The 27,218-nt window shown below is 46.6% G+C and overlaps 1 protein-coding gene across 1 annotated transcript in view; it reads left to right on the forward strand.

The window, feature by feature from the left end:
- The window catches only part of LOC146348957 (DEP domain-containing mTOR-interacting protein-like), a 50,781-nt gene that overhangs the window by 8,045 nt on the left and 15,518 nt on the right, over window positions 1–27,218 (forward strand). Inside the window, exons 2-6 of the mRNA XM_084848416.1 lie at window positions 7,888–8,066; window positions 20,898–21,021; window positions 22,752–22,930; window positions 24,983–25,168; window positions 25,947–26,087. Of these exons, the coding sequence (XP_084704542.1) occupies window positions 7,888–8,066; window positions 20,898–21,021; window positions 22,752–22,930; window positions 24,983–25,168; window positions 25,947–26,087 (809 nt within the window). The remainder of the gene's footprint in view (window positions 1–7,887; window positions 8,067–20,897; window positions 21,022–22,751; window positions 22,931–24,982; window positions 25,169–25,946; window positions 26,088–27,218) is intronic.

A 27,218-nucleotide genomic window follows, 5' to 3' on the forward strand; every position in this document is an offset into this window, starting at 1 on the left:
TTCCTATTGGTCGGTGGGGTGGGGCGTGACCTTACAGGGCCACGTGGGCCCTCCCAGGCCAATCCAGGTTCCCTGCCATGTCAGGGCTCTAAAACCTCATCCTATTGGTCCACGGTGGCATGACAGGTTCGTAGAGGGGTCACATAACCTCTCTGGGCCAATCCGGGGAGGGTTTCGAAATTGCCCTTTGGGGCATTTCCGCACCTCTACCTGTTAGGGCTCTAAATCCTCTTCCTAGGATCGCTCCTTGTGGGGCAGGACTTCTGAAGGTGGGACTTCCGGCTAGGGCATGGCTTCCGGTCTTCAAAGGGGGCAGAGCACCTGTCACTTTTGAAAAAGGGGTGTGGTTTAGATGCAGCTACCCCCTTTTCACTACCTGGGGTGCCATGAACTGCTTGTTTTGTTATTTGAGAAATTTAATTGAACATGGCTATCCAACATGCTTCCAAGTGTTCACAAGCCCACCACATACGGAATTGTAAAGAATTGTGGAAATAGAAAGGAAAGCGTGTAGACAGTGGCCTGGTTGACACATAACAACAACCTTTTTTTTTTTTAACAAACAAATCTTGGGTTGTCATGAATGAGTGCGCGTGCTGGTTCATTCAGCTCAATCGCTCCCCCCTAAGTTCCATCTCTGGCTCATCAGGGAAGAGACAAGCCAGAGTTCCTGGTTCATACATCATGGCAAACAATCCACGGATGGAGTGGTTGTGTGTGTGTGTGTGTGAGAGAGAGAGAGACACACACACACACACACATGCTTCTGGGTTAATTGTGATGTGTGAACTATTGTGCTTCTTGGTTGCTCACTAAGTAGTAAAACTGCTCCCACCTTCCAATATTCTGGCCAAGAGAGTGGAAAAACACTGGAATAACTATCTCCTTTTCCACAACTGGAATATTTAGATCCTTAGAAGAAAATAAGAGGTGGTGTCTGAAAAAGCATGAAATCCACATGAATTGTAGTAACCTCTACCATGGTCCCCCAGGTTGTGTGTCCTGGAATGCGGTTACCCAGCACATCCAGGCAGGGGGAAGGGAGGGGAAGAACCTCCTTCATCTCCTCTTTCCATGTGCTCCTGCAACTGCTTGAAGGGAAGAGGGAGTGTGGGGACCTGGGGTGCACAGTCGGGACTAGTGGGATGTGTGGGTGGAAGCAGAGGAAAAGAAGGGCTGGCAGGAGCCACTCCATCAGCTTTGTTGAGAGACCAGCTCCATCACACTCCTCCTCTGCTTGAATGCTTCCATTCTAGCTGGCCATTATAAGAACTTCGTAACTTTAAAAACTGGTACGCTTGTTTTCCTCATCCCTCCCCACCCCCTCTTCCTTTTCTGTCATGTCTTTTAGGTTGTAAGCCTGCAAGCCATGACGGTCTTGCTTATGATTGATATTATATAAAAACGCTGTTTCAGCAGAAGAGCAGGCTAAAAATAAATAAGCTGGAACTTCTTCTCTGGCTCGCAGATTTTGTTCTGAGACAGATAAGAATTTGGGGGCTGTAAAAGCTCGCCTCCTGTCTGAAGTAGGCTTTTTACCGGAGCCTGGCTTTGGAGAATATTGCTGGCATCTCTGTGTGCACAATCAGGGAAGCTGTATTTGGCTGTGATTACCCGAGCCCTGCATGTGGAGTGAAATGCACGGTTGCGTGTCTTCACACATGGAGATCCTCATGCTTTACCTGACACTGAACAATTTTTTCATGCACCAAAAGGATCACATGTGCTGTTACAGACAATATAAGCAGGATTACGTCTTTTTTTTCTTTTCTTTCTTTTTGTTATGTGCAGGGAAGCCCTGAGGACAAACAGGGGTCTGATTGGCATCTCTGCCTTCACGACTGTTTTTTCAGTAAACACAGCCAAACCACTATGATTCCCTGTTTTTCTGCCCTGCCCTTCCACTGTGTTGGGTGGTAGAAATCTGGTTTCATGCTAACTGGGACTTAATGTGATTTCCCAGCCACTTCTAGTTCAGACTGGCTGTGGACGCAAAACCAGTTACCTGTCAAACCAGATCACTTGGCCAATAGAACTGCCTGGGATGTATAAATAAAGTCTTCCAGATGTCCTGCTTTTTGTTCCTCAGAAAGAAACCTCATGTACCCCAATGCCTTAACATCCTTTTACCACCTCAACTTACTCCCAAATGGGCCAGACAAAAATTGGCTATAGTATTTTCAGACCTTTTTGCTGCATCCAGTTGGATGTTGCTGTAGCACTGTCTAGATACCATTTATGGAGAAAAGAAGGGGTGGGGAGAAACTCTTGCAGTTTGCATTTTTATACAAACTCACCTCATTTTGCACTTTTGAACCACTCTGTAAACTAAAACTTAGTTATCGTTTGACATTTGCACTTCTCTGAATTTGCAGTGGAGTTCTCTAATAAAAAATGCTTACAAAATGCATGTATTAGGGGAAACAATATTAAGAAATGTATCACATTAGGAAAATTGCTTGCAAAAATATGCATATTACATTGCACATTTAAGGCAAAAATGCTTATATTTGCACAAATGTGCACAAGAATGCTGATGAATATTTGTGCAAAGTTCTTTAAAAAAAATCACAAAGTTTGGGATGAACCAAATTTAAGACCCAAGAAATCCTCAAAGTTCAAGAAGAACCAAAGTTAAGATTGGAAAAATGAGAAACTGAAATTGACAGATCCATCTGTCCCTAGGGAAAAGCTTAAGAAGGGTGGTTTATAAAGTGTATAGTGTTGAATGTTTGAGGGGAGGGGTTGGACAGGGGAGGGTTAATGGGTCAGAAGGACTGCTTCAAGTTGGTCAAACCATCAGGCTGGGTCTGGCCAGGCACATCCTTTTCTTAGGTAAGCCACAGGTTAGACAATTGCTTCTTCGTACAGGACCATTTGGGGAATGTTCTGAATGGGAAAACTGATCAGAGCAGAAGGAAGACCTTAATTCCACCTGCCTCCAATTAAAGAAGGATGCAGACAAGCTGGAGAGGGTTTAGAGGAGGGCAATGAAGATGATCAGGGGATTGGAAACAAAGCCCTAGGAGGAGAGACTGAAAGAATTGGGCATGTCTAGCCTTGAGAAGAGAAGACTGAGGGGAGATATGATAGCACTCTTCAAGTGCTTGAAAGGCTGTCACAGAGAGGAAGGCCAGGATCTCTTCTCCATCATCCCAGAATGCAGGACATGGAATCATAGGCTCAAGTTACAGGAAGCCAGATTCTGGCTGAACATAGGAGAAATGTCTTGACTGTTAGAGCAATATGACAATGGAACCAATTACCCAGGGAGGTGGTGGGCTCTCCCTCACTGGAGACATTCAAGTCAAGGCTGGACAGCCATCTGTCAGGGATGCTTTGACTTGGATCCCTGCATTGAGAAGGGGGTTGGACTTGATGGTCTTAGAGGCCCCTTCCAACCCAACGATTCTATGAAAGGTGAAGTAATCCAAGTGCCTGTGTGAAGAGAGACAGTAGTATGAGAGGGGGGCTAAAAGGAGATCAGACAAAGAGTATATTTGGGCTCAGTAAGCATCTTAGGGACTGGCAGTATCCCCGGAGACCTGATTTGGGAGCGGTGGACATTGGCTATCTGTTGGGATGTTTAAACCAGGCTTCCCAGACAAGGTACCCTCCAGCTATCATGTAGTCTGCTGCATGTGTAGGCTAGCAGATCTGGAGGGCACCAGGTTGGGGAAAGCTGTTTTAAGCTGTGTGCCTCCAGCTGTGCTCAACCATGCAAAAAACATAAAATTTCTTTTTAAATATTTAAAGGAGTTGTTTTCGAAAGGCCCCTTGAAACTTCTACCTTTCTCTTTCCCACAGTGTTTGATTGCAATGGAACTTCCTTGTCTCTGTCTTTCACTTACTCCCCCCCCCCCATATTACAAAATGCCAATAAGCCTCCACTGATCTCCCTCCAAAGGAAGCAAGATACGGGTAAGCGCTGCACCCTTGCAACTTCTCACCACTCAGAGCAGTGGGGTGTGTGTAAAAGACAAATCTTTGATATGGAGAATGAAAACAATTTTCATCTTTAAAAATCATGAGAACTCAGGTTCACCTGCTAGAAGTGAGAGGCAGCTGGCAAGCAAATAACTTGTCACACAGAAGCAGCCTGTGGAACGGATTGCCACATGAGGTTGCCGGCAACTTACATCTCTTTTCAAGCAAGGAGTTCTGTGCTTCCCTCAGCACAGAGAAAGGGACTTGGCAACTGCTGCTCCTAGCACTAGTCAAGTCCCCGGCTGCCCACATCCCTGTTATCTCCTATGTCATATACAAGATCAGTGGGGATTTCTCTAGGGGGATCCCTGCAAGGGGAAGGGCATGGAGCAATCCAAGGAGGCTCTGTGTGCTCTGTGGGCCACCAGTGCCTTAAAGCAAACAGCATGCCCTTAGGATCCCCTACACAGCTGCAAAATCTTAAGACATCATTCTCCTTTTTTTTGTTATCCACCATTTAAAGCAAACTGCATGCCCTTAGAGTCCCTTAAAGCAAACTGCATGACCTTAGAGTCTCCCACCCAGCTGCAAAATCTTAGATGGCTCCTTTTTTTTGTTCTCCACCACCTAAAGCAAACTGCATGCCCTTAGAGTCCTTTAAAGCAAACTGCATGCCCGTAGAGTCCCCACATACACTTACACACACCAAGCTGCAACATCTTAGACTTCTTCCTCCTTATTTTTGTTGCATTCCAACCATTTCCTTCAGCCTCCCCCATCCAAGCAGGTGAGGATGTATATGTTTGCTAGAAGCCACCAGCCTTGGAGGCCACTCATGCTCATTTAAGAAGGCACCATATACACTGATTGATCGTCAGTGTCTATCAGTGAACACCTTGAGGTGTGAGCACCACAAAAAGCTTAGAGATGGCCCTCTCTTCACTTCACACCCTTCAATGGCGCTCTCGTTACGTTGCGTGGAATGACTTTGACCAACAGTGGCAATGGATGAATGTGCAAGTGCCCAGACAGCAGCGTGCATGTGCGCACACACACACAGAGTAAACAGTGAACACGAGGCCTGGAGATGGAGCGACGCATTGGACTGTTGTCAGAAGTCGCTTGAAGTCAAGCTTGAGTCTGATAGCAACAAGGCCCTGTGCTGTGTGCACAGCCTTCCTTTGTTTGAACAAAAACAATATTTGGAAGAGCCCTGGAGGCTATTTTGTTGGCATTGGATAGCTTCAGATTTATTTTTGTTTAATGTGCCGAGGCCTCGCCTTTGAACAAGATCGCAGAGGACAGTTCTGTCCTCTATCGACCTTGACGAAGTAACACTGTTGCGCGTAGCGCCAGGTTTTCCAGAGAGGCTGTGGGAGGGATCTCTAATAGATTCCACTTTTGCAAGCCCCCACCAATGTGCATGGGCTCATACTGATGTCGAGCTTTGAGGTACTGGTCCTGTTCTGTCTCCCCTGCTACCCCAGTGAGGCCAAGGGCCTGCAGTGAGTTTGGGAATCTTATGGAATTGTAGCAGGGCGAAGAAGACATTGACATGTTTAGAGGGCTTGTTCTTTCCAGAATCATTCTCCTGGTCCAGGGGGAGGGCAGAAGGTAGCTCTCCAGATGTTCTGGACTACAACTCCCATCAGCCCCAACTAGCATGGTCACTGTTCAGGAATTCTGGGAGTTGTAGTCCAGCACATCTGAGGGGTGGCAGATTGGGTAAGGTTGTCCTATAGAGTGGCCTGATCCTGCCACATATTTTTCAACCATTCTCGTGCAATTTCGTAGAAAAGAAATTGTTTTCAAAAAGAAATTCAATGGTGAAGAACATTTCAGAGAAATTCTCATGGGTTGGGTTTGGGTTTCTTACCTTAGTGGTGGCTGAGGAGTGTGCACAAGTGTCTTTTTTTATTTCATTGTACCATCATCTCTCCGGCAGCCTGTAGCCTCCTCAGCTTCCCACACATCAATTAAAGCCCAGGGGAAGACATCATGAGGTAATTCCTCCCGTAAGGCTTTTTTTTAGATCAGGAAGCGTGGGCAGCCTGAGAGGCCGCAGAGCAATTGAGAGATGTGTAATAGAACAAACACACACATACACACACACACGGCACCTGTGGCCACCTCACAATGATTAGGTAAGCTTGAAAACACCACACAAATTAATTATAAAACACTCCGAGAATGAAGCAGAAAAATGGAAGCCTCTTTTGTGGGGGGGGGGGAAACTTTCAGGAAATTGGGGGACAGATTTTGGCTCAGCACTAGCTTCACCTCTTCCCTGGAGCTAGACACAACACTGCCCCCCTCACACCTGCATTGTGGTGGTTACAAAACGGGGGCCAGCCTGCCAATACAGTTGATGCTGTTGCCACTTGCAGGGACAGCACACACCACACACACCCCCCTTAGGAGAAAAGAAAGAAGCTTTACTACAGTTCTGCCAATGGTGAGCCCTACCTGTGAGAAACGGTTGAGCATTTCTCCTCCCCCCGGAGCAATTTGGTGAAATTGTACCACAAAGAGGGCGGAGAATTTCAAGGGGCCATTTGTGCACAACTCTACCATCAACAGTTGGTACCTGACCAGCAGACTGAGTCGGCATGGAGGTCACCTTGATACACTTTGCCCCACGATGGAGAGATGTATTTCTATTTAGATAGTACTCATTATCTCTAAATTGGCATCTGATCATATCAATGTGCGTACCTGCATTTTATGCAATCGGTGTCCTCTTTTGTCCTTTTTTGGTGATGCATTTCCTCTTTTTTGGGTCAATCTCTAGTGGCAGCCCTAATACCCAAAACTTTGAAATTATTCTTTTTCCCCAAGGGAATCGCAAGCCCCATTTCCTCATATCCTTTTAAAGGCAGGGGTGGGGGACTTTTTCAGCCGGACGACTGGATTCAATTTGGGAGAAGCTCTCACGGGCCGCATTGCAGTGACAGATGGGGCTGAAGGCAAAAGGGGGCAGTGCCAATGGCAAAAGGGGCGGGGCCAGGAATACCAGCCGCTGAGCCTTATAACCTGCACAAAAGCCATGAAACCACCAAGCTATCAGTGGTTGGTTGAAAGAGGGTGTCACCATCTGGGGAACCATGGAGGGCTAGATTTGGCCCTGAAGCATGAGGTTCCCCACCCCTGTTTTAAGGGCAAGTTAAGCAGCTTTTGCAGTGGGGGCTGGTGACTCCGATTTTGGTGGGACTGTGGATCCCTTCTGGGTTTCAGTCAGAACCAGCCAGAACCAGCCAGGACCCTGCAGGAGCTATCCAAAGTGCTGTACCCTATCTGCAAAATGAGTTCAGCTCCTCAGACAGCTCCTTTAGAGTTCTGACTGGTTCTGACTGAAACTCGGAATGAACTCACAGCCCCACCGAAATTGGAGACACCAGCCTCCGTTGGCTTTTTTTGTATTTGCTTAGTTCTGCCTTGTAGGCTGCTGTGTGATTCCCCTTTGCTGATTTATTGCTGTTTTTCAAGTGTTCTTTAATTATGTCTGTTTAAGTTGGGGTGCGTGTGTTTTGTAGCGTTCTGCTTTTATAGATTGCTTTGAGTGTATTTACGGCCAAAGCAAGATCTAAATGTTCTAAATACACATCCACAAATTGACACCAGGCCTGGCCCTGGATAGGCCTTGAGCAAAAAGGAGCAAGGGCAGGAAAGAACATTTAGTAGTGATGAATGCCTAAGAAAAGCGTTGGGGTATGGCAAAAGGCCTTTAGAAACTGTTCATCATGTTTTTCATGTGTTCGGAGCTGTTGACCTTGCTATCACTCGGCACTAGCAATTACTGAAGTAATTGGGCCCAAGAGAGGACATAATAACAGAGACTGGCTGAGCACGTTTCGAATAGCATGGCAGGCGAAAGACCTTGCTGCTCACATTTCAAGTGCAAACGTTTGCTATGCCAACTGCGGCCACCGCAGCTCCCATCCATTTTTCTGTCTGTTCTAGGCTTCGACTCCACGATGGCAAGCTCATTAAGGACAGGCGCTACCACCTCCGCACGTACCCCAACTGCTTCGTGGCCAAGGAGCTCACCGATTGGTTGATTGACCACAAAGAAGCCCCCGATCGGGAAACGGGCATCCGGCTGATGCAGAAACTCATGGACCACTACATCATCCATCACGGTTTGTGAGCTTCTCAGTTCTGACAGAACGTGAGGACTCCCTGCTCAGTTGCAGGAGAGCCGGTGTGGTTAAAATGTTGGTCTGGGACTCGGGAAATCTGGGTGCTAGTCCCTACTTGGCCATGAAGCTCACTGCGTGAATTTGGGCCAGTCACTGACTTCTCAGCCTAACCTGCCTCACAGGGTAGTGTATTAGGGATGCTGGAGAAATTCGAGATGGATTAAAATGAGCTCGGATCTCTAATAATCCGACCTGTGGAATCCGCTGTGGAGCGACCCTCTCAGGCCGTGCGGAGTCAATGGACTTCCCGATGATTTTTTACTTTCCCAAAATTTACGCATATACATCCGTAGAATAATACATACGTTTCTGCTAAGGAAACATTGAATGGGATGGGGGACCATACACTAAATGTTCCGTACTGAGGTAAATTATGTAAATACTTACGTAAATACTTACGTAAATATTTACGTAATTATTTCTGTATTTTTCTGCATGACAGAAAAAAAAAATTTGCATCCGTCTGTGGGTGGATGACAGAATGAAAGGCGCCTGACAATCCACAAAACACAGAAGGAGCAGATTTTACACAGTCTGTACATCCCTAGTAGTGTTGTATCCAGTAAGAGAGGCAAGAGTAAGGTATAAAACCCTTTATTTAAAAGTAGGGATATCTGAGAAATCCACAACAGAATCAAATGACTTTGAATTTCTATGAATCCGCCCCATAGATTCCACAGTGGGCCGGCTCTTCCTGAGTCACATGGGTGCCGCAGACTGGGGTTGTTGTTGTTGTTTTACTTTCCGGAATTTTAAGCAAATTTAGTGGTAGAAAAATGTGTAAAATAAAAAAGTACCAGCTGAAAATGTGCATTTCCCTAATAGGCTAAAACATGAAAATCCTCATTGGGGGGTGGATTTGCACATTGGGGGGGGGATTTGTGCATTTGCGCAAATCTGGGAAATTGGAAAAAGTCCAGTTCCACCAATGAGGGGACAATGGAACGAAAGACACCTGACAATTCATGAAATGGAGACAGAACGGATTTTACAAAATCCATACATCCTTATTCAAAAAATATACATAACAACGATAGCAGAACTAGCACCTATACCTAGAACTAAGCATAGTCTATTGCTACTTCCTATTTCCTTTTATAGGCTGGCTCCCTTTAACTGGGTACAATCCCAGCTCTCTTAAACGTACACTGCCTACAAAAACACCGCAGTGTGAGGTTAAATTGGAGAGGAGTTATATGTGTTCTGGTTCCTTGCAAGAGCAAAAATGTGAGATATAAATGTAATCATCATCATCATCAGAAGAAGAAGAAGAAGAAGAAGAAGAAGCCAAGCAGCTGTCCAGGGTGCTTCTTTAAGCAGGTGGGCGAGTATACAAGAACTTGTGGACATGAAGAGGCTTAGAATTTCCGGACCAAGTTAACTTCTTAAACTGGGGTGTTGAACCTCTTTCAGCCCAAGGGCTGCATTCCAGGTCAGTGAAGCTCTTGAGGACTGCATTCCACCAGTGGGCAGGACCAAGGGCAAAAGGGGTGGGGCCAGAGGCAAGGGGGAGGGGTCAAATACCCCAATACCAGCATATTGTAGCTTAAAGCTCTTACTACCAGAACTAAACTTTAGGAAAGGCATGTCCACTTTTGAAAGTGAGGGATAAACTGCACAAAAGCTGGGAAGCCATGAAATGACTGGTGGCTTTTAAACTTTGTATATTGTATTTTAATGTTTTAACTTCTGTAAAACACCCAGAGAGCTTCAGCTATGGGGCAGTATAGAAATGTTGTTGATGATGATGTTGATGATGATGATATGAAAGACCAGAGCCTCCTTGAAGGGTTCACAGAATTCAAAACCCATGTAATTCTCAGTGTGCGTTTTTTCTCTCTGCTGGTTTTTAAAATACTTGTGTGATTATTTGGTCATTACATTTTTATCCCACCCTCCTTCCAAGGAGCTTATGGTAGCACCCATGGCTCTCTCACCTTCTGACATCATAAAAACAACCCTGCGAGGTATGTTAGGTTGAGCAACAGTGAGTGGCCCAAGGTTACCCAGCAAGCTATGCAGGAGAGTGGGGATTTGAATCTGGGTCACCATGGACTATGACCAGCACTCTAACCACTAGGTCATATTGGCTTCCCTTGCTGGAGGGGGAGCACAGCTCTGGTCTTTTTTTTCCAGCACAGGAGCAGTGATGTCATTTGCCAGAGTGCCAGCCAGGGCAACTGACGAACCCTCTTTGCTCTGGCAAGTTAATGAGGTGATAATGAGGCTTTCACATTTTACTAAATTTTGCCACAGATTAGCCTGGAGGAAGTCAGAGAATGAGGAAAATAATCAAGTGGATACGTCTTTCCTTTTCTTTGATGGGGTTCTTCCTACTTCACCCTAGTAGGTTAAATGATAACACCTCTTTGCAAGGTTCTTTGCATTTCTAATTAAAAGCAAAGCCTGCATTTTAGCTGACTGAAGAAGAGCAGAGTGTTAAAGCTCAATGTGTTTTGCAAGTTGAACCTATGCATTCGAAAGTAAGCTACACTGAGTTTCTGCCAGGTAACTGTGCATGGGATTGCAGTCATGCTGATCCTAATAAATTGGGTATTATGCTATGTACTGCGTATCTTTGGTGTATCTCTGCATACAGTATCATGATGAGCTCTTCACTTCAGAATTTACCCGTGCATCACTGGTTGGTTCTACATTTCTTGAGAAATTGTACCAAAGCATACATTCTTATATTAATTATTCCCTGATACATAGTTCATTACACCAGAATTTTGGAGTGTGCATTAACCTGCGATCCATGGAGCAGGGGTGGGCAGAAAGTACATCTCCAGAAGTTTTGGACTTCAACACACAGCTTTCCTGACTGTTGGCCATGCTGGCAGCAGAGGTTTCTGGGAGTTGAAGTCCAAAACATCTGGAGATCTGCCTTCTGCCTTCTGCTGCCATAGAGTATCCTAAGCTGTAGATTCAAGGCTGCCTCGTACAATACAGTGCCCTGCAGAAAGATTAATGTCAGAGTTCTGCCTTAATTGCTTTGCATATATTGCCTTCCTATAAAAAAAACAAGTCTGCATAAACTGATACTCCACTTCAGTCTATTCGTCTCAAGCTGTGGTAAAGGGTTCGAGCTCTGAACCTGGGATAAAATGTGACATTTGAATGCAGTAAGTTAAACAAAACCTCGATGCTTTGTGAAGGTAGAACTTTGTTCTAGAACAGCTCCAAATTCTTGATAGGAGAGGTATGTGTTCTTTTTAAAGGATTGGTGCTTGGGTTCGCGGAGAGAGTCGGCTGTGATGAAGCTGGCCATTGAGAAAGTGATGGCCGTGTGAGGAGTTGTGGGGTGCCTCGTCTCGTGCTGGCTGATGAATGCTCCCCTTTCAGGTTTGTCTGGCAGAGACCCTGCGAGGCATCGCTGTTCCCAAGGAGCTGCACAAGGGTTGGGTTTGTGTCTGTGTCGCTCACAGCCTGAGGCTGTCGGAAATCAAAATATACACCGGCTTGTGGGATGCTTTACATAGTCCGAAGCAGGGCTGAAAAAAGTGAAGAAGCAGAAGCAGCAGCTTTGAGAGATGCACTGGTAATGTGCACAGGGGTAGAGGAGAAGAACGTCAGGACAGCATCGTGGAGCAGGGCAGGGAATGTCCATGTCTACGTGGCACATTTGTGTCCACTTCTGAAAATTCAAGCTACAGAGATCGAGGGCCACTTTGACAGGTTTTCTTCCATGGATGTGAACTGAGCATAGAAAAAGCATGCAGACGGGCTTTGATTGGTGTGTGTCTGTTGGGCACATGTGGCAATTGGTGTCTGCTGCATGTCGTTTTTCATAAGGTGGGGGGGCAGGGGGGAATCATCCAGGAAGGGCAGTCACCTCTTTTGTCTTCTCTCTATTCAACAGAAGCCACATTTGGGACAGAAGCCATAAGGACAGCCTTTTCCAAGATGGCCCCATCCAGATGTGCTGGACTACATCTCCCATCACCTCTAGCCATGCTAGTTGGGGATGATGGAAGTTGTAGCCCAACACATCTGGATGGAACCAGGTTGGGAATGGCTTGATAAGGACATAAGAAGGGCCCTGAGGGATCAGACTAAAGGTCGGCTTAGTCCAGCATTCTCTTTCCCACAGTGGCCTAACAGATGCCCTAAGGGGAAGTCCACAAGCAGGACAAGAAGGCAATAGCTCACTCCTGCTTGTGTTCATGAGCAACTAGTATGGAGGGGCATATTGTATCTCATCTTGGAAGGTGTAGAGAAGATTAAAGGTGCATTCCTATGCATGTTTAGACAGACGAAAGTCCAACAACTCCCAGCTGGCTGGGGGGGTACTGGGAGTTGTAGGACTTTTGTCTAAACATGCATTGGATTGTGCCCTAAGAATGCAATCCTTTCCTCCTCTCTCTTCTGCTTTAGGTTTAGAAATTGTGAGTCAAGCAATGGACCGGCACGAGGAAGAGATGTTTACAAATTTGATTAAATAATTCGAAAAGTCTATGTTAAAAATCCTGTTGCACCTTCAAGGCTAACTGAAACAATTTCATTGAAAGAATAAACGTTTCCCTGATCCACTTGGAACCTAAAAGGGGTGTGGTCCCTTCTCGCATCATAAAAGCTAAAAGAAGCATTTCTAATTCGGTGCCCTGGGTTTTCCAGTGTAGAGTAGCTAACTCCCTCTTTCAGGACTGAGGGCAATTGTGAGAAAACCATTCAGTTAGCTGCTTTCGCTGAATGCCAGTCCACATTTTCATCCTGGCATCTCATGAAGTAGGTAATCCCCAATGAAAGCTTGATCAGTGAATCTTAAAGGTACAACTGGGATCTTCTTTTTTTTTTTTTTTTTAAAAAGAATAAACCATTAAAAGAGGAGAGAGTAAGGGCGTAATCCTGTGACAACCCCGATGCTCATAAGCCTCTGGACTCGGAGGCTTACGAGCATCCAGTGCAGAGCGGGAGGAGTGGCAGAGGTGATCGTCGCTCTGCATTTTCGCTAGATGGGCTTTTTTGCCTGTCTAGCTGGGGCACGTCAGAGGGGGAGGGAAAGAGGCAGAAGAAGCCTCAGCATTGCTCATATCCCAGCCTCTCCAGTCCCCTCCCCTCCCTGCCCACCAAAACACCCCCTGGACCCCCTCTCTGAAGTCAAGTTCCCAACCTTGGAGAGTCTGCCAGCGTTCTTCTTTCTGAATCAGCTGCAAGGGGGAGGCGGGGTGGAGCATGGATTCCCAGATCCGAGGTCAGTGTACTGTCTCCAACCTCGGATACAGGAATCCGAGTTATCCTATCCCCCGCTGGCACTGTCTAGGGGCCATAGAATTGCTCCCTCCGGCTGCAGCACTAAAGTCAGCTGAAGGAAATTGGACACATAAGAAGTGACTTGAGTGCAGCTCTACTGGCGAACAGTATTTACACCCCTGGAAGACACCCCCACCCAGTACACTGGGGGAAAGCTCCAACGGTGTAGATGTACCACCAACAGCAGTGTTACGTGGTAGGGGCTTTAACTGGGGTCCTTGAGCTGGCTTAGTCTATTCCTCCCCATTGGAGGAAATTACCTTTTGTAATTGCCCGTAGGGTGCAATGCTATGCATGTTTAGACAGAGAAAAGGCCTACAACTCCCAGCATGCCCCAGCCAGCATGGCTGGCTGGGGCATGCTGGGAGCTGTAGGCCTTTTCTCTGTCTAAACATGCATAGCATTGCGCCCTTAGCTGCTTTTATTTTCTTTCTTTAAGAGTACAGGGGGGCTATGATTTGACTTAAAATGGCGAGAGTTGAGAGGTGAGGTTTGTAGATGTCGTTAAAGGCCCTTCTACCTCCCCGCTCCCCTGCCATAATTCAAGTACTGAATTTCTCCACTGATACGCAGTTTTCGCGCTGCAGATCCAAATCGTAGCTGCACATCTCACTTACATTATTTCCTAGAGCAGGCTTCACTGCCCATCATATCCCTCCATTCCAAAAGCATTAATATTCCTTAGAGCATGACAAAGGAAACCTGAATCAGTATAAGCATTGTCTGCACAACTGACTTAATTAAGGGATGTTGAACCTCCCAAATTCCGAATCTCAAATTCCATTTTGGAGAAACTCTTGGGGGCCGCATTCCAGTGGTAAGAGGGGCTGAAAAGGGGCAGGGCAAAACATACCCCAAATGGCATCCTACTTTAGCTTAAACCTCTTACTGCCAGTAATGAAGCTGAAATCCTAATTGGCCTTATATGGTGCATCTTACCTACCTCCTATCCGGCACATCTGGTTCACTGGCAGCCAGCTGTGTAGTGTAGTGGTTCAAGTGTTGGACTGGGCCTTGTAAGATCCAGGTTCTAGTCCCCACTCAGCCATAAAGCTCACTGGTTGACTTGGCCTAAACTACCTTGCAGGGTTGTTGTGAGGATAAAATGGAGAGGAGGAAAAAGATCATGCACACCACTTTGGGCTCCTTGGAGGAAAGGCAGGATATAAAGATGGTTGTTGTTCAGTCGTTCAGTCGTGTCCGACTCTTCGTGACCCCATGGACCACAGCATGCCAGGCCTTCCTGTCCTGCGCTCTCTCCCGGAGCGTATCTTCCGGCGTCATATCTTTTAGCCTTGTGATACGTTCCATGGGGTTTTCTTGGCAAGAATACTGGAGTGGGTTGTCATTTCCTTCTCCAGTGGACCACATTTTGTCAGAACTCTCTGCCATGACCTGTCCATCTTGGGTGGCCCTGCACGGCATAGCTTATGGCTTCACTGAGTTACGCAAGCCCCTTCGCCACAACAAGGCAGTGATCCACGCAGGGGATATAAAGATTACAAACAAATAAATAAATCCAACCACTATTCCCGCCCCCCACCCCAGGTGAATCTGACATCCATATTCTCTAACTGGCTACCTGTTGGGACACCTATTGGCAAAAGACACCTATTGGGACACCTATTGGCTTTTGCACTGGGAATGGAAAATCACAGATATTAATGCCACCCCTAGCAGCTGCTGGAGGGGAACTTATCGTGCCTGCATTTGGGTCAATAGTAAGCAGGTAGGCAAGATTTCCAGAAGGGAATGACTGACTTTTGAGCTTTAGTATGGGTAATCTGTTATTCAAAGGAGCCATGTCTGTGGATCTTTTGACTCTGCCTGAATGATATTGCAAGGTAAACATTCTACTCACTGACATCTGCTGCCTGGGGAAAGCCTGATCTACCTTGAATTAAATTAAACTCTGCCGTGGCACTCTAATGCAGTTGCAATTAGTTTTAGGTAAATTATTAACACTTCCATCTGATTCCACCTCCCCCCCCCTCCCAAATAGCTGCTATTAATTTTTCACAGCCAGGAGGGTAGTTTCAAAAGAATCCCAAGACTTTTAATTAAATAATAGAACATTGGCAAGAAACAGAACCTTTTTGGCTGCTTATCAAGGACGTCATCAGACCATGTTAATCCCTTTCAGAATGTGCAGAGCTGGGCAGGCTTTTTGCTGTGTTTGACTTTCCTTTGTTTATTTCATATGGGCTTGTGGGGGGGGGGGTGTAAGGGAGGTGTAAGGATAGTTGTATGAGACAGTAATTTCCTTTTCACCCTGCATCTAAATAACCAACAGTTATCTTCCTATGGAATGTGCTTGGTCTTAATCAATCCCACCCCCCCTTCATCAGAGATGTGGTCATATCATGTATCCCTGCTCCCAATACACCTAGATTCTCAAATCAATGAAAAAACTTGAAGCAGGACACACAATTCTGTATAATCATAAAAAAATATATTACTCACTCTTAATTACATTCGGAGACCAATCCTATGAACTCTAGACAGCATCTCAGGGGCCTGGGTTCTAGACAGCATCTCAGGGGCCATAGGAGTGTGCACTCCTCCCAAGGTGTTAGCCAGAGCTCTGACCTCAGAGGGGTTTTCCTGATGTCAGAGCCCCCTCCTGCCACCACCCAGCTGCCACAGAAACCTCTGCTGTGGCTCTTTTTCCAAGGTAGGAACTCCAGCCATAGGAACTTTGAGCTCAGGAAAGAACTATGGGAATTGACCTCAGGAAGTGGGGAATGGACAGGCGTGTTGGGGGGCATGGATCTGATGGACGTGACACCCTTCCAGTCCCCAGCCATGCCCCAATACTTGGAAAACCTTTAGACCAGCTCTTGAGCTGATTAAAATATTTCCTGTCCATTCCAAGCAATGGATGGAGGGAATTTATTTTGTCTGTCAATGGGGTGGGGGTGGAACCCGGAAGTCCTGCCACCTCCTGATCTGCACCCTGTTGTCTCTTGCTGATAGGACATAGGAAGGAGCCTCTGATATTGGAGGTTCTGCACAGAGACCATAGGATTGCTCTCTCGGTAATGTAAACAGGATCCTCTAAATTGCATATAAACTCCAAGTAGCATACAAAAATACCTGTCCAAAAACCTTGCATCTTCTCATGGCAGCATTGAAAAGACTAGGGAAGATTCAAAGGATCCTATTTTCAGGAATGATTCTGAGCACGTGGAGATAGTTAGCAGCTCAGACTCTGAATGGGGGAACAGCCAGAACCAGGGGAGGCTCCCTCTCTAATGAGCTCAGATATGGAAAGGCGTTCTCAAGACCTTGGCACACAGATGGCTCGGCCTGAAGGCCCCCCCCCTCCTCCATGAGAACCCAGGTCTCAGGGAGGAGGAGAGTGAGGGGCATGACTTGAGGGATGCTAGGGTCTGTCGCAGAGCGAAGCGGGAAAAGTTAGAAGTGGAGCTTAGATGCTCCTCCAGGTTGGCTATGTGTGATAGCCTACTTAGGAGGGTGCAATTGTAAGGGAGCCTGCCCCAGCTAATCTTGCCAGGAAGTTCTTGTTCAAACTGCCAGCAACTTCTCTAACTTCCACTTTGGCTCCTCTATTAGTGTTCATAATTGTGTGGAGTAGCTGTTTCCGTTGTAGCCTGACAGTCTCCTAGGAGTTGCATTTGTAAAGAACCTGCTTGTTAAGTAATAAAGTAGTGAGCCTGAAGCCTGGTATCTCGGAGTGTGTTGATTGCGAAGGGAGAGGACGAAAGAACACGACACCTATATATAGTATATACTAGTAGGAAATGCATTCTCCGAGTGCTGATCGTGACAAGGTTCTGAAAATGCAAAGCTATAAAAAGAAAAAAAAAGAAAAGAAAACCTAATGCAGAAGAAATGGGCAGAACAGCCCAATGGGGACAGAGCATGTTCAGTGGCTATGGAATGCTGACTAATGGGGGAAGGGGGAATGGAGTATCCAGGAAGAGGCTGGCTGGCTGGAACCCTGAACAGGAGCATTCCACACTGCCAAATTTCATTGCAGGTCCACTAGCAGATCCCTGGCCCCCATGACACTCTAGCCATCATACCATGAAAGAGAACACAGGGGTGGGCTATGCAGATGACTGGGGTGGGGACATGTAGACGAAGGGTGGGACAATGGCAGTCTCAATTCAGAATGGCTCCCTTTGGATTCTATGGGGAAAGGATGCTGCCATCTAGCATGCAGCCCATCATAATGGTGGGCATTACATTAACCATAATAACACAGATCAGGAAAATATCAGTTCCCATAAAGCTTCCCTTTGCTTTGACCAAATGCATGCAGTATGCCTCTGAATACCAGTTGCTGGGGAACGTGAGTGAGAAGGTGCTCATACGCTCGTGTCCTGCTCATGGGCTTCCCCTTGAGGCATCTGGTTGCCCCCTGAGGGAACAGAATATTGGACTAGATAGGCCTTTGGTCTGATCCAGAGGGGCTGTTCTTATTAGGGGAATTTCCATAGGTGCCACTTCTCCCTTCACTGTGGCAACGTTTGTACAAATTATGTCACTGGGTGCCACAATATGTGGCTTACCTATTAAGTCTCGTAATGGCTTGGAAGGGGGATTGCTCATGGGGGCTAAATCGATTAACAGCTGCCAGTGACAACAGCTGCATGGAGTTCCCATGTTTAGGAGACAGCAGAGGATGAGATGGCTAGATAGTATCACCGATGCAATGAATATGAACTTGAGCACACTCCGGGAGAGAGCGGAGGACAGGAAGGCCTGGCATGCTGTGGTCCATGGGGTTACGAAGAGTTAGACACCACTGAATGACTGAACAACAACAACAACATCTCTGAATGCCCTGTGCCAGCCTTTCCCATCCTGGTGCCCTCCAGACATATTGGACTACAAGTCCCATCACCCCCAGCCAGCACAGGCAGGATTGGAAAAAGCAGGATCAGATCCGGCAGGCCTCACCATCTCCCATTTTTACATGTCCTTCTGCTGCCTCCTAGATATATATGAAACACCCTTCAAGCCAGGTGTTAACAGCCTCGGCACGTGCATAATTGTTGTGGTTGGGAGGGAGATAGAGATCTCTAATCTCCCTCCCTTCCACATAACGTGCTGAAGGTTTGTAATGCACCTGATATGGTGATGCCCTTGAAAAGCAATTGGAGGCTGTAGCTAGTACAAAACCACCATGGCCACCTCCTTGGCAGCTCCACCCAAGAACAAGGCGATACCTCGGAAGAAAAGAAGGACCCTGTTGCTGGCCGTAGAATGCCTGGTACTCAGCAGAGATCAATAACCCTCTTGAGACCACCACCCAGGAAGATATCCAGCTTGCATTGGCTGAAGGTTCAAGGGAAACAATGTATCCTGGACACACGCCCTCCAGACCTGCTGATCACCTCCAGGGTGATGGCGTGTCCGACTGGAAGCTCAAGAGCTAGCGGTGCAGTGCTTGTCTGATAGCTGCAGGCCATCTCTCCCTGAGCCCTACAGTCATAAGGAGGAGGGCTGACTCTTCACATGCTTCAGGTTAGGGCCCTGAAGAAATGCCAGGAAGGAATGGGGTAGCACAGCCACCTGGAACACTGCCCATTTGGGGTGCAGGCCAGTGCTGCGCAACACCTCCTCCTCCTGTAGTCCCCTGCTTTCCAGAACATCTTGTTCTTTGACTCCTTGGGACACTCCTTGGCCTCTCTAGTAAAGCAGAATTTGAGTCACATGGAAGGGTTGGTAGGAATGGGGCAGCCAGAGGGCTGCCCCTTTGAGACTGTGAACTCCTCAGCAAGTGTGCAGAGCCTGAGAGGGGTAGTCAGGCCCCAGAAGCATAAAATGGCTCAGTATAGACTTCTTTGTCCTCTGCTGTCTGGGGTCCTGGAAAACCTGCCTGTCCCATTCCTTCCACCCCTGCTACGTGGCTCAAAATCCTGCCTTACCTGGAGCTGTCCAGTGAGTTCAATATTTGGAGATGCAGATTAGCAGGGGAGCTGTCCAACAGGTTGCCCAAGGAGATGTTGCTTCAGCAAAGGTTAGACTTGAAATGAGCAGCTTTATAGCTGGTGTTGCTGCCCATCCCCATTCATAGTCTGTCACCAGGGCCCTCATGACAGAGTATGTGAGTAGGGCTTAGAGAGAGATGACCCCATGCTCCCCTGCTCAATGCAGGAATCCAAGTCAGAGCATCCCTGACAGATGGCTGTCCAGCTTCATCTTGAATGCCTCCAGTGTGGGAGAGCCCACCACCTCCCTGGGTCATTGGTTCCATTGTTGTCTTGCTCTAACAGTCAGGAATTTTTTTCCTGATGTTCAGCCGGAATCTGGCTTCCTGTCACTTGAGCCCATGATTCCGTGTCCTGCACTCTGGGATGATCGAGAAGAGATCCTGGCCTTCCTCTCTGGGACAGCCTTTCAAGTACTTGAAGAGCGCTATCATCTCTCCCCTCAGTCTTCTCTGCTCAAGGCTAAACATGCCCAGTTCTTGCAGTCTCTCAGAGGGCTTTGTTTCCAGTCCCCTGATCATGTTTGCTGCCCTCCTCTGAACCCTCTCAAGCTTGTCTGCATGCTTCTTAAAGTGCAGTGCTCAGAACTGGACACAGTACTCCAGATGAGGTCTAACCAGTTACCCTGACATAGATAAATACATGTTCCGCTCATGATAAAGAGGTAACATTTCTTGATACTCTAAACCGGGGGTGGGCAACTTTGGGAGGCTACTGCTAGTGGCTTGGAGAATTTTGTGGGGCACCAGCAGCACTGGCAACCCCACTACAGAATGCTAACATTGTCAAATTTAACTTGTTTTCAAGGTAAATTTAGCAATGGTAGTATTCTGTAATGGTTGGCCACTTATTTTTGATGGCGAAGAGGTGGGGGGGGGGTTGCCACTGCTGTGAATTTTGGCAGTGTGGCAGAGGTTGTGGTGCATTGAGGAGGGGATATCATGAGCCATGTGTTCTCCACCCCTGACCCAAATGACTGTGCCCTTGAATAGTCGATCACAGAACTGGCCAGAAGGTGGGTGCCCATAACCTAGTGCAAAATGTGAGAGTTGCTGAACTGATTGGAAAGAGAAAGCAACAATTCGATGCCCCCTCATGACAGCCAAAATCAGCTGCCTGAGGCCACTGCCTCACTCTGCCTTATGGTGGAGCTGGCCTTGGTGCTTCTGCCAATAAGAGATCTCTCCTGCATTATGACTGCTGGTGGTGGTTCCAGTTCTGTGGAACGTCCTTCCTTGAGAAGTTTGCCATAGCTTGTCCTTGCTTGCCTCCTGGAGCCAAGCTAAAATGTGTTTTATGAGCCAGCTTTTTGTCGCCTGTAGGAATCAAACATGATCTGGCCTTGAACTTGGTAGATTGTGATGTTTTGATTATAAATGGTTGGAGGCTACCCCGGTTTGACAAAGATGGGCAGAACAGAAATATTTTCAGTAATTAATAAAATATATCCACCTTGAATTTTTAGCTCTGCAGAATGCGAGTCTGCAAACATTTGGAGGTAGAATATGCGAGTCTAAGTCAGGGGATGCTGATATTCTCCTTGCACTCCTTTCAGTTTGTGACGAACATTTTGACTACAAGGATGCCAAGCTGCTGTATCGCTTTCGCAAGGATGATGGAACCTTCCCCCTCAACAAGGATGTCAAGGTGTTCATGAGGGGCCAGAGCCTCTATGAGACGTGAGTCCTTTCATCCACTGCTTGCGTGCTTTGGAGCTTTCCACTGTTTTCCCACCTAGTTATGTATCAGGGCTGGCATCAAAGGTAGGCATGGCTGGGCACCTGCCGGGGGCCCACACTCCAGCAGGGGCCCACTGACAGAGCCCCCTGGAGTTGCTCCTCCTCTTCACACCTGCACCTTGATTGTTCACCTGCCTCTCGCTCTGGCCTAGAGAATGGAGGTGGTGAAAAGGAAGAGGAGATGCCATGGCCTACTTGCTGCCTGGCTCTCTGACTGTCAAGCAAGCAAGTGGTAGCAATGATGAGAAAGACATGAAGAAGCATCAGCAGCTGGGGACAATGGTGGTGAGAAGGGAGACTCCCTGAAAGAGGGGGCCCATTGAGGGCATCTTGCCCAAGGGCCCTCAAAGACGTGGAGCTATCACCGCTGTATCTGCCACTTGTCTGGAGCTTTGAGATTTTAATTTTTTCCAGAGAGATTTGGGAGAGGAAGGGAACAGTTAATTCCTCAAGCTCGGGGGGTGCAAAAAAATGAAAATCTGTTTATTTATGTATTTACAATATTTATATACCGCTCCACATCAAAAGATTTCAGAGTGGTGAACAGCAAAGAAAAAAGAATAAAATACCATGTGAAAACAGTAAAAACATTTTGAAAAGAAACAAGTTCCAATATGAAATCTGTTCAATATTGGTGGCAAGTGTTGACACATTGCTTCCAGTAGTTACATACATGACCGTCAAGTCCTCTTTGCACTTTTTAAGACAGACTTCTGCTTGAATATATTTCAGGCTAATGGCCTACATTTAGATTCAATTTAAAAATGAGACTAAAAGGACGTCATCCAATGTTCAAGTCTCAAATGCTGTTTTTTGAAAAAAGAATTTTTGGAAGTACAGTTTCAACTAGTGGTATATACGTATTATAAATAAATAAATAAAATCAATCCAGACACTGAAATTCAAGTTTCGTGAATCCAAACATTTTAACGGTGGCAGGTGCAGAAAGGGGCAATCAAAATGCTCAAATTGGTGGTGGGGTGTGTGTGTGTGTGGGGGGCTAAAGAGTTTGGGGCTTTTTTGTTTAGAGGGGGAAAAGATGAGTAAGGGAAGACATGAAAGACGTTTCTAAAACTATGCATGATGTGGCAAAAGTGGATAGAGGCCATTTCCTCCTCCTCCTTTCATAATACTAGAACTCAGAGTCATCCAGTTAAGCTTACTGGCTTGAGATTTAGGACAAACAAAAGAAAGTCCTCCTTCGCACAATGCATTAATTGATTATATTAGCTGCTGCATGGTGCTCGCCAGCTTGGGTGACCCTTTGGTCTGATCCAGCCCAGCAGGGTGTTTCTTATGTTTTTATATTTACACTTGTTCTTCATTTGGGAGCCAACAGTTTGAAAAGGAAGGAAGGGAAAATGATATAGGCAGGGTTTGCTTTATAATAATTTGGAAGAAGAATCAGAGTTGTTGGTTATATTCAGTGCGCCTGGAATGCCCTCTTGTGGTTGTGGCCATATTAAAATTCATACATGAGAAAAGCAGCTCAGTTTCAAAGCGTAGGGAGTTTCGAAAAATCAGGGGAGCATTCAGTGCTGGACCCTCTCCCCCACTCTGTAGTCTGAAGTGGTACAGTCCCATGAGGGCTATCGTATGTGGCCATGCTGCATATGTAGTGCAGCTCACACCCACCATGCTCCTTTTGACATGCTCTTTCCTGACTCCAGACTGATCAGCGTGGAAGACTCCATCCTGAAAGTCAGAGAGGAGAACTCTGTGAAATACCAAAGGACCTTTCTGGGTTGTGAAATGATCGACTGGCTGGTTCAGGAAGGAGAGGCAGCGAACCGGAAAGAGGCTGTAGAGCTCTGCCAAACTCTCTTTGAACATGGGATAATCCAGCATGGTAGGAGGAAGGAAATCATATGAAGAACTGGAAAGGGGGATTCAGGGTTCCACCACTGACCTGGACCCCCTGAGCAACTCCTTAAGGATCTCTTGCCTCACCTTCCTTCTTTTAATCCTCTCTTTCCCAATAACGTGGGATTTAAGCTGTAGACATCGGGTGACTGACACATCAGAACTTGGGGTTTAACCACAACAGTTTACTGATACATTTAAAGCTAGCAAATCACAACTAAAGGTACTTACACAATAGAGCTGAGTAATACAAAAAGCATTAAGAGAAAATAAAAGTTGTGAAATGCAAGTTCCTTTACCCTAGCTGTCCTTCGACTTTTCTAGGCTGCTGCTTCTTGCTCCCTCTTCAGACTCTGCTCTCACTTCAGGCTCTGGCTACTGCTGCTCTCTAGCTCTCTCTAGCTCTCTCACTCTCTTTATATACCCTCCTCCCTCAAAACCAAAAATTCTGCTTCAAACCTGAAGAAATGAAACTTCAGTGGAGAAATGAAACTGACACTTACCTGGAGAAATGAAACTACTCCTCTCAGGGTTACCCTCTCCCACTAGAAAACTCCATGCCTTTAAGCCTGACCATTTTTCCTTTTGCCTCTGTAGGCCTCAGACCTTCACAGAGGGTTATTAGCTGTTAGTGAGTAGGGAACAAAGGGCTTTCCTAGATGCTTACATTGAAGACAGTGTGGTATAATGGATGGAGCATATCAGCTCCAAGTTGGCATTCTGCCACTTGACCCAGGATGAAACCAAGGGAAGATTTTGAGCCTCCCCTTGTTCTAAATCTGGAATGGAAGGCAGGAAGGCATTTCATGACAAATCAAGCTTGTTTCCCCACATACCATGAGAGTTCTGGTGGCTTGTGGAGGCTGTGAGAATTGGAAGGAAGGAGGGAATCAGCCAGCAAGGAGAAAGAAGTCAGGTAGGGAAAACCGGGGAAGTAATAGCACTGAGATAATTACAGGAGCAGGAAAGTCAGAAGAGCAGAGATTAGTTTGATTGCTCACATAAGAGCTGGAGGATGACATGGGGATCTTCATAGATAACCAGGATCAACAGGAACCAATGAATAAAGCGTGGACAGAGCTCAAAACAATGTACCTAAGGGAATAAAAAGAACATTCAGCAGGACTTCTCCCAATCTGAAGATGAGAGACTTTATTTTTCATTTTTTTTATATAAGTTTTATCCTTCCCTGCACAAAGAAATTTTCAAGGGCAGGTTGACAAATGCATAAAAACACAAGACAAAATGAATAGAAATCAACAATAACAAGCTAACAGCAGATACAAGCAACATCAAAGCAGTTACAACAGGGTTTAAAGATGTTAAAAGCCATGGGAAAATAAGGCATCAAAAAGGTAAGAAAGTAGGCACCAGGCAAACTGCCCTGAGCAGAGCGTTCTATAAGTTGGTGCCACCACCAAAAAGGGCCTCACCTTGCCACCTGCCTCACCTCAGATGCAAGGGGCATCTGGAGGAGAGGCTCTGAAGAGGGATGATAAGGTTATCAGTGGCTACTAGTCCTGATGCCTCTGTGCTACCTCCAGTATCAGAGGCAGTGTGTCCATGTACACCAGTTGCTGGGGAACATGGGCAGGAGGGTGCTGTTCCACTCATGTCCTGCTTGTGGGTTTCTTATGGGCAGCTGGTTGGCCACTGTATGAAAAGACTGCTGGACTTGATGGACCCTTGATCTGATCCAACATAGCACTTTTTATGTTCTTAAGATGATCTTATGGGCAAGCTGATGTGGAGGCAGGTAGTGCTTAGGTACCCAGGTCTGGTGGTTGCAAGCTACACAGTGCTTTGAAGGTACTGTGAGTTGTACCTGGAAATGGACTGGGAGCCAGTGCAGCAAGAGAGGTTGAGAGAGAGAGAGAGAGAGAGAGAGAGAGAGAGAGAGAGAGATTGTCCCCAGGTTGCTGCTTCAAGACTGGTGAATCCTGTCGCCTGACAGATGTCAATATTTCCTGGGAAGGGGGCACGCTGTGGAGAACCACTGCCCTAATCTGTTTTCCCCCACTCATTGTCTTCTCCTCAGTTTCTGTCCAGCACCATTTTTATGACAGTGACCTCCTCTATCAGTTTCGCATCAATTTCCGCCGGAGAAGGCGTCTCACGGAGTTGCTCAATGAGAACTCACCCAGGGCTCTCTCAGACAGCCCTGACAGCCCCTTCTGCCTCCGCAAGCTCAACCCTGAGCAGAATGGTTCTAGCTTCCTGTCAGGTAACTCTGGATGTTGGTGCCTTTTCAGGGGCATTTTGGGAGGGATGGCGTTATCGTGGGGGCACATTGTGAATTTGCAGCCCACTTGCTGCTACTTTTCAGCAAATTGGGCCCTGGGAGGAGACAATTTGGGCAGGAGGATAGTGCTTAACTCCTTCCCTCACCCACCTGTTTCCCCCTCACCCTGCATTTTGGGAGGAAGAGAATGCTTAACCCCTTCCCTCACCCTATATTTTGGGTGGAAGGAGGATGTTTAACCCCTTCCCTCACCCATTGGTTTCCCCCTCATTCTACATCTTGGGCAGGAGGAGAATGCTAGTTTCCCCTCACCCTACATCACCAGCTTTTCTTCCAAGCCCAGGGGGAAAACAATCACCAACATGGATCTCGAACCTGACCTGGAGTGAGGAAACAGCAGATTAAAAAAACAGGGTTACATGCCACGTACAAATTCTTCAGTGCAAATCATTCTCCTCAGGCTCCAACTTGCTTAGAAGCAGCAGCAGCCAAGCTACAGAGAGACCAGATTGAGGTAGAATGTACAATAACAACAACAAAACATGGCACAAATTCAAAATGGGATGACTTTCATGCATTCAAAATGGTAGACCTTGGACATGCATGCATCAAGCCAAATAACATGTGTGTTTCACAGATGAGATTCAGGTTCTGAAATGTCAATCAAACCTCAACTTTCTCCTTGAAGAATTAAAATAAGGAAACATGCATGCTGTCTTGATTATTTTTGTTTCACCTGAGCTCCATTTGCCTCTTTCAGTCCAACCCAATAAGGAAATAAAGACAGTCTCAGCGGTTCGAAGGAGTAGCGTCACCTCAATTGCTGGAGGATCGAGTTCGTATTTCAATCTGTCCCCAAGCTTGGGGTTCCTTCCAGCTGTTGAATGCAACCCCAAATCTGGTGAGGAACTCTCCTCTGTGCTTACTCTTTCTTTTAGGCATAAGCAGAGTTGGCTAGGAACCATGAATGGTCATGACGATATCACGGAGGGTAGAATATGGCCCAGGATGTGTGGAATGGAATAGCAGAAGGCTAAGAATTCAAGGCTCAAGCTACAACTGTTGTGGAGTTTGCTTAACCCATTCCCTTCCAGTTGTTTTTGTCTCAAAATTGCCTTCCTCAAGCTGATTCCCCCCTCCCCCCAGTGGTGGGGAAACATACAGGGAAGATATGAGGTTCCTGATTTGGTTGAAAACCTGGCCTGGGGAGGGCGATTTCGAGCTGAAAATGTAAAGAAAGGGATTGGGAGGGAGGATTAAGCACCTCTCCCCTGCAGCCTCTGCTCAAATACAGCCTGCTTTAGCTTAAAAAAGAACATGCAGTAAAAAATTGCCAAACTCCACTTGATGTGTACTTCGAACCTCAGCCTTGGTGTTAAAAGTAAGCAGGAGAGGGGGGTACATCTAAACCAAAGTGAATTGCTCTTTCAGAACAATTTGGGCTTTGTCCAAGGTGAAGCAGGGCTTTCCCAAAGCAGCTCGAAGGGATCCGGGTTGCTCCCAAAGCCTTGGGATCACCTCAGAGATTCGGAGATGCAGACAGAGTCAGAGGGCTTCTTCACATGGAGCTTGTATCCTGCAATTGAGATTGGTTACTCACGGAAGTTTGTGGGTCCTTAGACGACGTTGTGAACCTCCAGGGTGTCTCCCGCACTAAATGACCTTTATTCCATGTTTAAAAAGCTCGGAGATAATGAGCTAATTACAGCGCTTGAGTTTTGCTTGAGTTCCCACGTGAAAAGAGGAGAACTCGACAATAAGAGGTGCTAGCACACAGCGCCATCTAGCAGCTGTATAATGAAACATATGGAAGATTCAGATGAGGGGGAAAAGGAGGGGGAAAAGGGCAGGGGGAAGGAAGCACGTGTAAAGGGAGTCAGTCATGATCCTGCATTTAAAATGGAAGAAGAAAGCCCCATTTTAAATGCGGGATTTTAGGCTGGTGTAGAGTTGCTCGGAGTCTCAGACTGTTAAAAAAGGGTTACCTTTCTCCACCAACATCTCCATAAAAGGAAAATGGCAGGCAGGGGAG

The sequence above is a fragment of the Heloderma suspectum genome, chromosome 4, assembly GCF_057233095.1.
Source record: "Heloderma suspectum isolate Gila_16-S chromosome 4, 16-S_ref, whole genome shotgun sequence".
Classification (NCBI taxonomy): Eukaryota; Metazoa; Chordata; class Lepidosauria; order Squamata; family Helodermatidae; genus Heloderma; species Heloderma suspectum.